A 12196-nucleotide genomic window follows, 5' to 3' on the forward strand; every position below is an offset into this window, starting at 1 on the left:
AGCCCTCCACACTATCCACAACTTTGTCATCGGCAAACTTACTGAACCCACCTTTCCACGTCCTCATCAAAGTTATTTATAAAAAGTACAAAAAGCAGAGGTCCCAGAACTGATCCCTGTGGAACACCACTGGTCACTGAGCTCCAGGCTGAATACTTTCCATCTATCACCAGCCTCTGTCTTCTATGGCCAGCCAATTCTGTATCCGGATGGACAGGTTTCCCTGCATCCCATGCCTCCTTACTTTCTGAATGAGCCTACCATGAGGAACCTTACAAACGCTGCGCTAAAATCTATGTACATCACATCCACTGCTCTACCTTCATCAACATGCTTTGTCAGGTCCTCAAATAATTCAATAACTTTTGGAAGGCATGACCTGCTCCTCACAAGGCTGTGCTGAATATCTCGAATCAAACTGTGGATTTTCAAGTAATCATAAATCCTGTCTCTCTGAATCCTCTCCAATACTTTGCACACCATAGACGTAAATCTGACTGGTCTGTAATTCCCAGGATTATTCCCATTCCCTTTCTTGAACAAGGAAATAACATTTGTCACTCTCCAATTATCTGGTATGACTCCAATGGACAGTGAGGATGCAAAGATCATCACCAAAGATGCAGCAATCTCTTCCCTTGCTTCCTGTAGTAACCTAGGGTATATCCCATCTAGCCCAGAGGATTTTTCTAGGCTTACGTTTTTCAAAATTTTCAGCACATCCTCCTTCCTATTATCAACCTGTTCTAGCATATCAGTCTGTTTCACGCTGTCCTCAGAAACGTCAAGGTCCCTATCAGTAGTGAATACTGCAGCAAAACAAAAACGACCTCCCCAACTTCCTCTGACTCCAGGCACAAGTTCCTTCCACCATCCCTGACTGGCTCTAACCTCACTCTGACCAGCCTCTTGTAGAATGCCTTAGGGTTTTCCTTAATCCTACCCACTAAAGCTTTTTCATGCTCCCCTCTAGCTCTCCTAAGTCCACTCTTCAGTTCCTTCCCTGTCAGCTTGTGACCCTATAAAGCCCAATCTGATCCTTGCCTCTTCAACCTTAAGTAAGCTTCCTTCTTCCTCTTGACTAGATGTTCCATATGCCTTGTCACCCAAGTTTCTTTCAATCTACTATCCCTTCCTTGTGTCAGAAGGACAAACCTGTCCAGCACTATCAGCAGGTGCTTCCTAAACAACCTCCACATTTCTGTTGTGCATTCCCTGAGGACATCTGTTCCTAATGTAGGTGCCCCACTTCCAGCATAATGGCATTGTAATTCCCCCTCCCCAATTAAATACTTTCCCATTCTGCCTCTATCCCTCTCCATGAGTATAGTAAAGGTCATGGAGTTGAGATCACTGATCACCGAAATGCTCTCCCACTGAGAGATCTAACACCTGACCTGGTTTGTTACCAAGCACCAAATCCAATATGGCCTCCCCTCTAGTCAGCCTATCTACATACTATGTTAGGAACCCTTCCTGGACACACCTCACAAAAACTGTTCCATCCAAACTATTTGAATTAAGTAGGTTCCAATCAATATTAAGGAAGTTAAAGTCACGCATGATAACATCCCTGTTACTTCCACACATTTCCAAAAACTGCCTCCCAATGTGCTCCTCTGTGTCTCTGTTGCTATTGGGGGGCCTGTGGAAAACTTCCAATAAAGTGACAGCTCCTTTCCTGTTTCTGATTTCCACTCATACTGACTTTGTAGACAAACCCTCCTCGACGATCCTTCTGCAGCTGTGATATTATCCCTGATTAGCATGGCTACTCCTCCACCTTTTTTACCTTCCCGACCTACTCCTTTTGAAACAAGTAAACCCTGGAACATCCAAGAATCATTCCTACCCCTGTGATATCCAAGTCTCTGTAATGGCCACAACATCACAATTCCAAGTACTGATCTATGCTCTGGGTCCACCACCCTTATTCCTGATACTTCTAGCATTAAATTAGACACATTTCAAGCCATCACACTGACTGCACTTTCCCTATCATTTATTTTTAGGAAACCGCAAGGTGCATAGATGAAGACATGTGGTGGATGTGAAAGCAGTTTCAAAAGGCATTACCGAAATGTATTACTATATAATAGACTTGCTGCTACAATGAATGCAGGGTACATGTTATCAAAGATAAAGAAATTATATAAGTAGAGAAATCATAAGGAGAAGGAAAATTAGCAGAGATGCAGTTAGACATCTATCAGATCCATGGAATTGGATTATTGAAATGGCTAGATTGTCTTACTCTCTGAAAGGAGTTATATAAATGCAGCTGCTGTTTGTGGTACTGCTGAAACTCAGGACAACTGTTAAACCCTACTTTAACTCAAAATTTACATAAATATACGAACAGATGCAAAACGTGGTGGTGTTCCCATGTACCTGCTGTCCTTGTCATTCTAAATGGAAGTGTTCATGGGCTTGGAATGTGCTAGGGATCTTTGGTCAATTTCCACAGTGCATCTTGCTGCTACTGAGTGTTGCTGGTGGAGGGAATGTGGATGTGATGCCAATCAAGCGGGTTGCTTTGGTGTCAAGCATCCTGAGTGCTGTTACAGCTGCACTGATCCAGGCAAGTGGGGAGTATTTCATCACAATTCTGACTTGTGCCTTGTAAATGGTGTACAAGCTTTAGTGAGTCAGAAGGTGAGTTATTCAAAAAAAAGTGAGGGCTGCAGATGCTGGAGATCAGAGCTGAAAATGTGTTGCTGGAAAAGCGCAGCAGGTCAGGCAGCATCCAAGGAATAGGAGAATCGACGTTTCGGGCATAAGCCCTTCTTCTGGTGAATAACTCTAGTGAGTTATTCACCAGAAGAAGGGCTTATGCCCGAAACGTCGATTCTCCTATTCCTTGGATGCTGAGTTATCTAGTGAGTTATTCACCAGAGTATTCCCAGCTTCTGACCTGCTCTTGTTGCCACAGTGTTTATGTGGTGAGACCAGTTGAATTTATGATCAATGGTAAGACCTTAGGATGTTGATGGTAGGGGAGACAGAGATGTAAAATTATTGAATATCCAAGGACAGTGGTTAGATTGTCTCTTATTGAAGATATTCATTGCCTACCATTTGTGTGGCGTGTATGTTACTTGCTACTTGACAGCCCAAGCCTGGATATTGTCCAGATCTTGTTGCATTTGAACATGGATCCCTTCGCTATATGAAGAGTCATGTATGGTGCTGAACATTGTGTAATCATCAGCGAGCATTCCCACTTCTGATCTTATGAAGGAGGGAAGGTCATTGATGAAGCAGCTGAAGATGGTTGGGCCTGGGACACTACCCTAAAGAACTGCTGCAGAGATATCCTGGAGCTCAGACGTCTGACCTCCAACAACCACAACCATCTTCCTATGTGCATGGTATGACTCCAACCAGTAGAGAGTTTGCAGTCTGTGGGATAGGTCAACAGAGCTGTTTTTGTCATTGTCTTTTCTGGTGCCTAGGTCAATACCAGGTGGTCCTTCCAGTTTCATTTCTTTGTTGAGACTTCAAGGCAATTGATACAGCTGAGTGGCTTGCTAGGACATTTCAGAGGGCAACTGAGAGTCAATCATGTTGCTTTAGGTCTACTGGCTCACATGTAGGCCAGACTAAGTGAGGATGGCAGATTTCCTTCCCTGAAGTACATTAGTGAGCCAGATGGGTTTTCCCAACAATGGTTTCAAGAGTAGATTTTAATGCCTGATTTTTAAAATTGAATTCAAATTCCAACATCTGTCTTGGAAGGATTTGAACCCAGGTCCTCAGAACATTAGCTAAATTTCTGGGTAGTCTAGCGATAATACCCCAATAGACTATTGCCTCCCCTAATCGGAGAAGCCATTTGAAATGTTAATAGTATCCATAAGCTTTGATGCACCAAATATAGCTATCTTCATGTAATGATAAATATATAGATGTGAGTTCCTGCCATGTGTGTAGATATTTGATGGCTTTCAAATTCAATGTTCCGTGCTTTGAATGATAAAAGAAATGTAGATGATAAATCAATGTAACTTTCTTCTAATTCAATCACCAGATATGGACAGTGTGAATACTTTTAGCATTTAATGACCTCCCTAGCTGTTCTTGAATGGTAGGCATTTTTGAAACAATGCAGTACAATATCGTGCAATGAGGATGACTCCACAGGATTTGATTCAGCATGTTGAAGAAACTCAGGTACATGTTGAAGCTGGAATTCTGTGTGAATTGGAGGAAAACCTGGAGGATATGGTGCCCCATCCACCTGCTGCCTGTGACCTTCTACGTGGTAATGGCTGAGGAGACAGGTGGGGCTACTTACAACATTGCTACTTTCCATTTTCCTATTGCTTTTAGTTGCTGGCTTGTCTCTCCTGGGAATTCAGTGTTGACTGATGGTGTTACCACCCTTTCTACCACTGAACTATAATGTCCTTACCTGTGACATTGGGAGTTTACTGCTCCTGTCTCATTACATCCACATAAAGTGCACTGTCCGTTAATGGTGCTGCGGTAAAAGCCTCCTGCACAATCACTGCATTGTAGGCCGATGTACCCAGGTAGGCAATCGCATTGGCCTGATGATGTGTTACACAGGGAATCATTGCTGCTTCCAACAATACTGCAGTTACATTCATGGTCTGTAATGGGGAAAAAAGATTAAGAATTTGTCATTTGTTTTAACTTAATAATTTGATTCAATAAAAAAACTGAGAACAAGCTGCTATAAACCAGAAATTAGTCAAATAAAGAAATGTTCTGAACACATTCAAGCAGTACAGATTATCAGAGTTATAAACTAGTTTTGCTAGCTTCCTACATGTGCTTTCTGCCACTGAGGAGTGAGTTTCTCCGAACAATTAGGTAGAACTCTTTAGAATTGCATTCTATCTTAGAAGGCGACTGTGAAAAGGAACACAGGCAGAATGACCATAATCTGGAGAGCATTACTCATATCATCTGATCAGAAAACAGGTAGGGGAATAGTAAAGTTTGTACAACGGCTGGCTTTTCATTCATGGCATGATTAATTATTCCATTGGGCAATTTAGAAGAATTTCAACTTTCATATGTTTTCTACTTTTTAGTGAGAAGAGTAAGTCATATGGCAAAAAATTTAAGGCAGACCCAGTATAAAATGCTGAGGTACAGACAACTGTTAACTGGATTGAGAAAAGCCTTGGATATAAGAAGGTTAGTTAACATCTTCAAATTATAATTGCAGACTAGGGAGCATTAGCCTAAAATTAGTAAGCTTCAAGCAGAAAGAAAAGCACATTATAGAATTTGTTAATCGAACACCATTATGGCACCGTGGCTCCTATTAAACTAGAATTGCAATAAGACATAAAGTATGACCGGAGAGTATTGAACAAAGTAGTTTGGAAGGTAAGATCCATGGTCTACAATATCATTAGATTAAAGATTTGTAGAGTTTTGCCATTTTGAAAGTTTTAATTGTGATATTTACTTCTTTCAGGAGTTAATTGAGTAGAATAAACATACACATTGTCTGGCAGAAGCAGTTTATGAATGGGGGATATTTTTCTTATTCCACACTATGTGTGTTTATATATATTGAACAGTTGGAAAGAAACAGCAAGTTAGAAATAAGGAGAAATGCAAATTTGACAAGAAAATGGGAAAACACTAAATGCAAGAACAGTTGTACGGTAACCAGGCAAAGCTAAGAGGATTCTTGTGACTCTTTTTGTTTCTTCATAGAATATAGAACATAACAGCACAGTACAGGCCCTTTGGCCCTCGATGTTGCGCCGACCTGTCATACCAATCTGAAGCACATCTAACCTACACTATTCCATGTACATCCATATGGCTTGTCCAATGATTCGCAATCTATTCAATCAAGCACTTCTTTCACCCTCACAATGTTATGTTTTGGTAGAGTATATTTTTGTTTATTCGCTCATGCAATGTGGGCGTTGCTGGCTAGGCTAGCATTTATTGCCCATCCTTAATTGCCAAATTTCAGTTGAGGGTCAATCACATTGCTGTGGGTAAGGAGACACATATAGACCAGACCAAATAAGGATAACAGATTTTCTTCCATGAAGAGCAGGAGTGAACCAGATGTTCTTTTTTTAGATAAACAATAATCAACAGTGCTTATATAGCTAGATTTTATTTTGCAATTCCAGATTTTTTTTATTTGAATTGAAATTTCACCATCTGCATTGGTAGGATTAAACCAATGTCTGCAGAACATTAGCGTGGGGTTCTGGATTACTAGTCCAATGACATTACCACGAAGCCACTTTCTCCCCACATTTCAGTTATCACTTGTTTGCATTTAGGCCTAACAGATTAAAACAAGCTGTTAGAAATCTTCAAAACGTGACCAACTGTATTGGTTTTGAAACATATTTTATCCTTTTTATTCCTGTGGTTTCATAATGTGAAAACCTTAATTATTGCGGTTATTGCAACGTCGGTGAATTTTTAGCAGCAGTTAAGCAACTCGAAGAATCCAAGTCAGGATGTTTTGATATTTTCCTTTGTTTGTCTACTTTTGTAAATGACAAAAGCAATGAAGCCTTCTTCAGTCTATTAGATATGAAGGAGTATTCCATATTACAAAATATTAGACTTGCGATCCATTCATAAATAAGATAGTGTCATTTTGAATTGAAGGAAACTATTCCCAAATCCAAACCTTTTTGGCTGCAGCATATACAAAGTTATATCCATTGCTATTATAGAATACTTTTATGTAGCTATCAATGTTGACATTTCAGAAATGGAAAATTGCTTCCAATAACTAATTGTAAATTCAAAACTGAGCTGAATTATTTTGAGGACCCCATACCTGGCAATCTTCAGGAGATTCTGCTGCTTATTAGCCCATTATGGCATTGTAGCCAATCAAGTCTGCTCTGCCATTCATTGTGATCACGGTTGATCTGATAATCCTCAATTCCACATTCCTACATTATCTCCGTAACCAGTGATTCCCTAAATGATTAAAAATCTATCTATCTCAACCTTGAATTTACATAATATTCGGATTCAATAGCCATTTGTAGTAAAGAATTCCACAGAATCTTCACCCTTAGAGAAAAGAAAATCCTCTGGAAGCAGGCCAATCTGCCCACTGAGTCCACACCAACCTTCTGAATAGCATTCCACCTGGACCCACCCCTTATCTTATCAGTGTAACTTTGTATTTCTCATTACTAATCGACCTAGCTTGTTCATCTCTGGACTCTTTGGGCAGTTTAGCATGGCCAATTCACCTAACGTGCACATCTTTTGACTGTGGGAAGAACTGGAGCACCCGGAGGAAACCCACGAAGACACAGGGAGAATGTGTACAGTCCCCACAGACTGTAATCCGAGGGTGAAATCGAACCCAGGTTCCTGACATTGTGAGGCAGCAGTGCTTATCATCATGCCACCCAATCTTTGTGGGTGTTTCTTTACTCTGAGATTATGCCCTTTCAACATGGATGGCCTGAATAATTTCAAAGTTTGTAGATGTCATGAAACTCAGCAATTCTGTAAACAAGAAGAAAATAGCTTGAAGAATGATGAAGATTCGTTATTTGTAATTGTTATTTGGAAACTTGACTTCTAAAAAGGAGAAAAAATGGATTTTGTTTTTCAGGTATGTGAAAGTCTGATGTATTTTTGTTTTAAAGTTTGGAAACTAATTTTGAACAATAAGGTCAAAACAGCATTTCCAAGAAGTCACTGATTTCAGCAAAATGGGTAGTAAGCCACCTGGGGAAGTAATTGTTAAGATATTAACTGACTTGAGTTTTATAACTGAAAAATGTGTTGCTGGAAAAGCGCACCTGACCTGCTGCGCTTTTCCAGCAACACATTTTTCAGCTCTGATCTCCAGCATCTGCAGTCCTCACTTTCTTCTAGTTGAGTTTTATAACCCAGAGAGAGGGCACACATCAGGTACTGAAGTTCTTAGAAGTCAGTGAGAAGCAAGTCCAGAAACCATAGGTTGTGAGGGTACCAGAAAGAACGTCACCTTGCAAGGTTGTTGAAGGCATGAGTCACGATAACCTATGTTAAACAATCAGTGAGATGAGTTAGCAGTTAAATCTATGGGTTTCCAGTAAAGACATTAACTGAAGAAAGTAGCAAAAGCTACCAAAATGTACCAAAATGAAACTGATTGCAGCTGTGTCAACTGAGTAAGAGTCTTTAGCATGGAGAGAGTGGTGACTCTTCACTGAAGTTTCAGCGCTTGTAAGATAAAAGGGCTGATTTTTCTTCTGAAATTTGTGATGAAATTGTTCCAAATATTCTTGCGTACTGTAAGATAGTTGATGCTTTTCTTTGGTGTAATAAACCTTTATGTTACTTAGTTCAAAATACATTTGCAATCTCTTGTTCAGTGACTGACCTCCACACTAAGAAAAATGAAAAATAAAGCTTATGGTTTAACAAGACAGATTTCACGCTGTAATTTTACCTGTTTAGTATTACCATCAGCTAGAATCATAACATAAACCTAAGGAGGACACAGACTCGTGAAATGGTCAAATATGTGGCAGATGGAATTTAACATATGGAAGTAAAAAATGATAAATTTGATAGTAGACTAAAGAAATAATAGAAACTAATTGGTACAATTTTAAAAGACTGCAGGAACAGAGAGAGTTGTAGATGCTTGCATTATTCTTTCAGTGAAGCATGACAAGTTGAGAAGGTTGCATAAAACCAAAAAAAGCATTTGAGTTCCTCAGTTTTATTAACACTGCTTAGGCCTCAGCTGCAACATCATGTCCGATTCTAACATCATCTTTAGGAAGGATATCAAGGCTCTGTAGATGTTGCAGGGAAATTATACTTGAATAGCAGCAGAAATGAAGGTTATCAATTCTGCAGAGAGACTGAAGAACCTGGGGTTGTTCTCTTTACAGCAGTTAAGATTAAGAAGATAATTGACAGAAGTGGTCAAGATCATGAACAGTTTTGATAGGAAAGTCGATCTTGATATAACACAATAGTTCTGTTCCCGTGCAATCTCTTATTATAAGAAAATCGCGCCATTTAAACTAATCATGCTATTGCCAATATTGGTAAGGAAAGTTCACATTCTACAAATAATGGTCTAAATTCTTCAATCACATTACAGCCAATTCACGTTGAAGATTTTGCAGGCTTCATCTCGAGGCAAAAATTCAGACCAAAGTGAAAAAAAAACTTAGTTGTACCTATTCTTCCTAGAGTAATAGTTTTTTGGAAGCAAATCCTGAAAAGAAATTGATTTTCTATGAAAATAAATAGCACTATCGACTATATAGACAAAGAGAACCCGTTTCTACTGGCAATAGGATAAGTAATGAGACAGCATAGATTCAATATGATGGACAAAAGAACCAGAGACATCATAAAGAAACACTTTATTAAGCACACAAAATATTTTACCTTAACTGACTGAAATGATGGCATAAGTAGATTAGTTAACAGTTTTCAAAAAGGAACTAAAGCAATATTTGAAGGAGAACCATCTATAGGACCATGAAGAATGAGGACAGACAAGGCACTAATTGTACAGGTCTTTGAATGAGGCATGATGAGCCAAATGTCTATTTCCATGCAGTATCATTCTGTAGTTTTAAAGAACCAGTTGTGAGGAAATGGATACCGATTAAAAACATAAGAACGCCCACTAAAAGATGTTGCCAGACAATGAAAACAGTAGTGTTAGGAAATTCCAATAAAGCTTATGCCGGAAAACAAATCTTTGCATAACCAAACACATTTTTTGTTTTTATAATAAATAGTGAGGTGTTCCTTCAATATTGGTGACTTTCCATTAGTTGACATATTATTAGATTTCTTAACGACATTAAATAACCTCATGACATGTATGGAATAGAAACTGCTATATTTTAATAAACTGGAAAGTATTTAATGTCTAGAAAAAGGGGGGAAAACACCATTTACACTGCAGAGCTCTCAATAAGCTTCCATACAAAGAACACAAGGGCCAATTCGACATATTCATTTGAAAAGTTGCATCTTTAGTTGTGAAGAATAAATTGGGATTTTGGAACAAAATAATGCAAAAGCCAGACAAAATCCTTATTTTAATTCTTTTATTTCCTTTTTTAAAATTAAGTCCTAATTTAACAACTTGTTCCCTCGCTTCTTACTACTTACCCTCTTCCCAAAAAACTGAATCCATTACACTTCTCTGTGACCATTTATTTTCAAAGAAAATCAGTTTCTTTTCAGAATTTGCTTCCAAAAAAAGACTACTCTAGGAAGAAGAGGTACAACAAAGTTTTTTTCACTTTGGTGTGAATTTTTGCCTCCAGATGAAACCTGCAAAAACCTTTTACACAAAACACTGATTTTATCTATCACAAACAACAATACTTTTTTTCATTCTTACACACAGATGTAGGCATCACTGGCTGGGCCTGTGTTTATGGTCCATCCCTAATTGTTTTTGAGGTGGTGGTGAGCTACCTTCTTGAACTGCTGTAGTTCTTGGAGCACTAGGACACCCACAGTGCTGTTAGGAAGTTGAGTTCCAGGATTTTGACCTGGCTCCCGTGCAGGAACGATGATATAGCATCTAAGATGGTGCCCTAAGTGATGACTTGTCAACCTTTCACTGTACGCATTTGAGTATGTGACAATAAAGCTAATTCAATTCAATTCAACATAGTTGTGTCTGCTAGGTGTGTGGTTTGCAGGGGATCTTGGAACTGATTACGTTCCCATGCATTTGCTACATTTCTCCTTCTGGATGGTAGAGATCACAAGTTTGGAGATGCTGTGGGAGATGCTCTATCTTGTAGATGGTATACACTGCTGTTATTGTGCATTGCTAGTGGATGGAGTGAATGATGAAGGAACGTGCCAGTTAAGCAGGCTGTTCTGGCTTGGATGGTGTCAAACTTCTCAAGTTTTTTGGAAATACATTCATCCAGACAAGAGAACAGTACTCCATTACACTCATGTGCTGTGCCTTACAGATCTTTCAGGAGCTAGGAGGTGAGCTACCCACCACAAAACTCAGCCTCTGATCTGCAGTTGTAGGCACAGCATTTAGAGAACTGCTCCAGTTCAGTTTCTAATCAATGGTAATCCTCAGTATATTGAAACTAGGGAAATCAGTGATGGTAATGCATTGAATATCAATATTAGATTCTCTCTTGTTGAAGATGTCCTGCACTCCTGGGCATGAATGTTACTTTTCAATTTTTAACCTCAGCCTGGATATACTCCTTTTCCACCATTAATTTCCCATCAGTTGACATGCATTCTGTTTCAAATTCTTCCTTTATTACTGACAGATTCTGTTTCATATTGCTGGACAAAAGTTCAGCAGTAGAAAGCTCTGCACTAATACCAGTGTATTTGGACTCGCTTTCCAACCATTACTGGTTACATTTCGGGATCAAAATCAAACATGCTTATTCTCTTGAATATTCAAGTCACTGCAACTGAGAAAACACTTGAGGTTCAAGAGATATCTTTGAACAGTTTTTGAACCAAGTTTAAAACCAAGTCAAACTACACCAGGATGTACATGTCTTTGGAAAGGCAAGGACTGATTAGGGATAGTCAACATGGCTTTGTGCGTGGGAAGTCATGTCTCACAAACTTGAGTTTTTTGAAGAAGTAACAAAGAGGATTGATGAGGGCAGAGCGGTAGATGTGATCTATATGGACTTCAGTAAGGTGTTCGACAAGGTTCCCCATTGGTGACTGATTAGCAAGATTAGACTTCACAGAATACAAGGAGAACTAGCCATTTGGATACAGAACTGGCTCAAAGGTGGAAGACCGAGGGTGGTGATGGAGGTTGTTTTTCAGACTGGAGGCCTGTGACCAGTGGAGTGCCAAAAGGATCGATGCTGGGTCCTCTACTTTTTATCATTTACATAAATGATTTGGATGTGAGCATAAGAGATATAGTTAGTAGATTTGCAGATGACACCAAAATTGGAGGTGTAGTGGACAGCGAAGAGGGTTACCTCAGATTACAACAGGATCTTGATCAGATGGGCCAATGGGCTGAGGAGTGGCAGATGGCGTTTAATTCAGATAAATGTGAGGTGCTGTATTTCGGGAAAGCAAATCTTAGCAGGACTTATACACTTAATGGTAAGGTCCTAGGGAGTGTTGCTGAACAAACAGACCTTGCAGTGCAGGTTCATAGCTCCTTGAAAATGGAGTCGCAAGTAGATAGGATAGTGAAGAAAGCATTTGGTATGCTTTC

At 39.3% G+C, this 12196-nt stretch overlaps 1 protein-coding gene across 1 annotated transcript in view; it reads right to left on the minus strand.

Moving 5' to 3' along the window:
- The window catches only part of LOC122564795 (multiple epidermal growth factor-like domains protein 9), a 320435-nt gene that overhangs the window by 215896 nt on the left and 92343 nt on the right, over nt 1–12196 (minus strand). The window contains exon 2 of the mRNA XM_043720030.1: nt 4415–4616. Within this exon, the coding sequence (XP_043575965.1) occupies nt 4415–4616 (202 nt within the window). The remainder of the gene's footprint in view (nt 1–4414; nt 4617–12196) is intronic.

Source organism: Chiloscyllium plagiosum, chromosome 30 (assembly GCF_004010195.1).
Source record: "Chiloscyllium plagiosum isolate BGI_BamShark_2017 chromosome 30, ASM401019v2, whole genome shotgun sequence".
NCBI classification, from domain to species: domain Eukaryota; kingdom Metazoa; phylum Chordata; class Chondrichthyes; order Orectolobiformes; family Hemiscylliidae; genus Chiloscyllium; species Chiloscyllium plagiosum.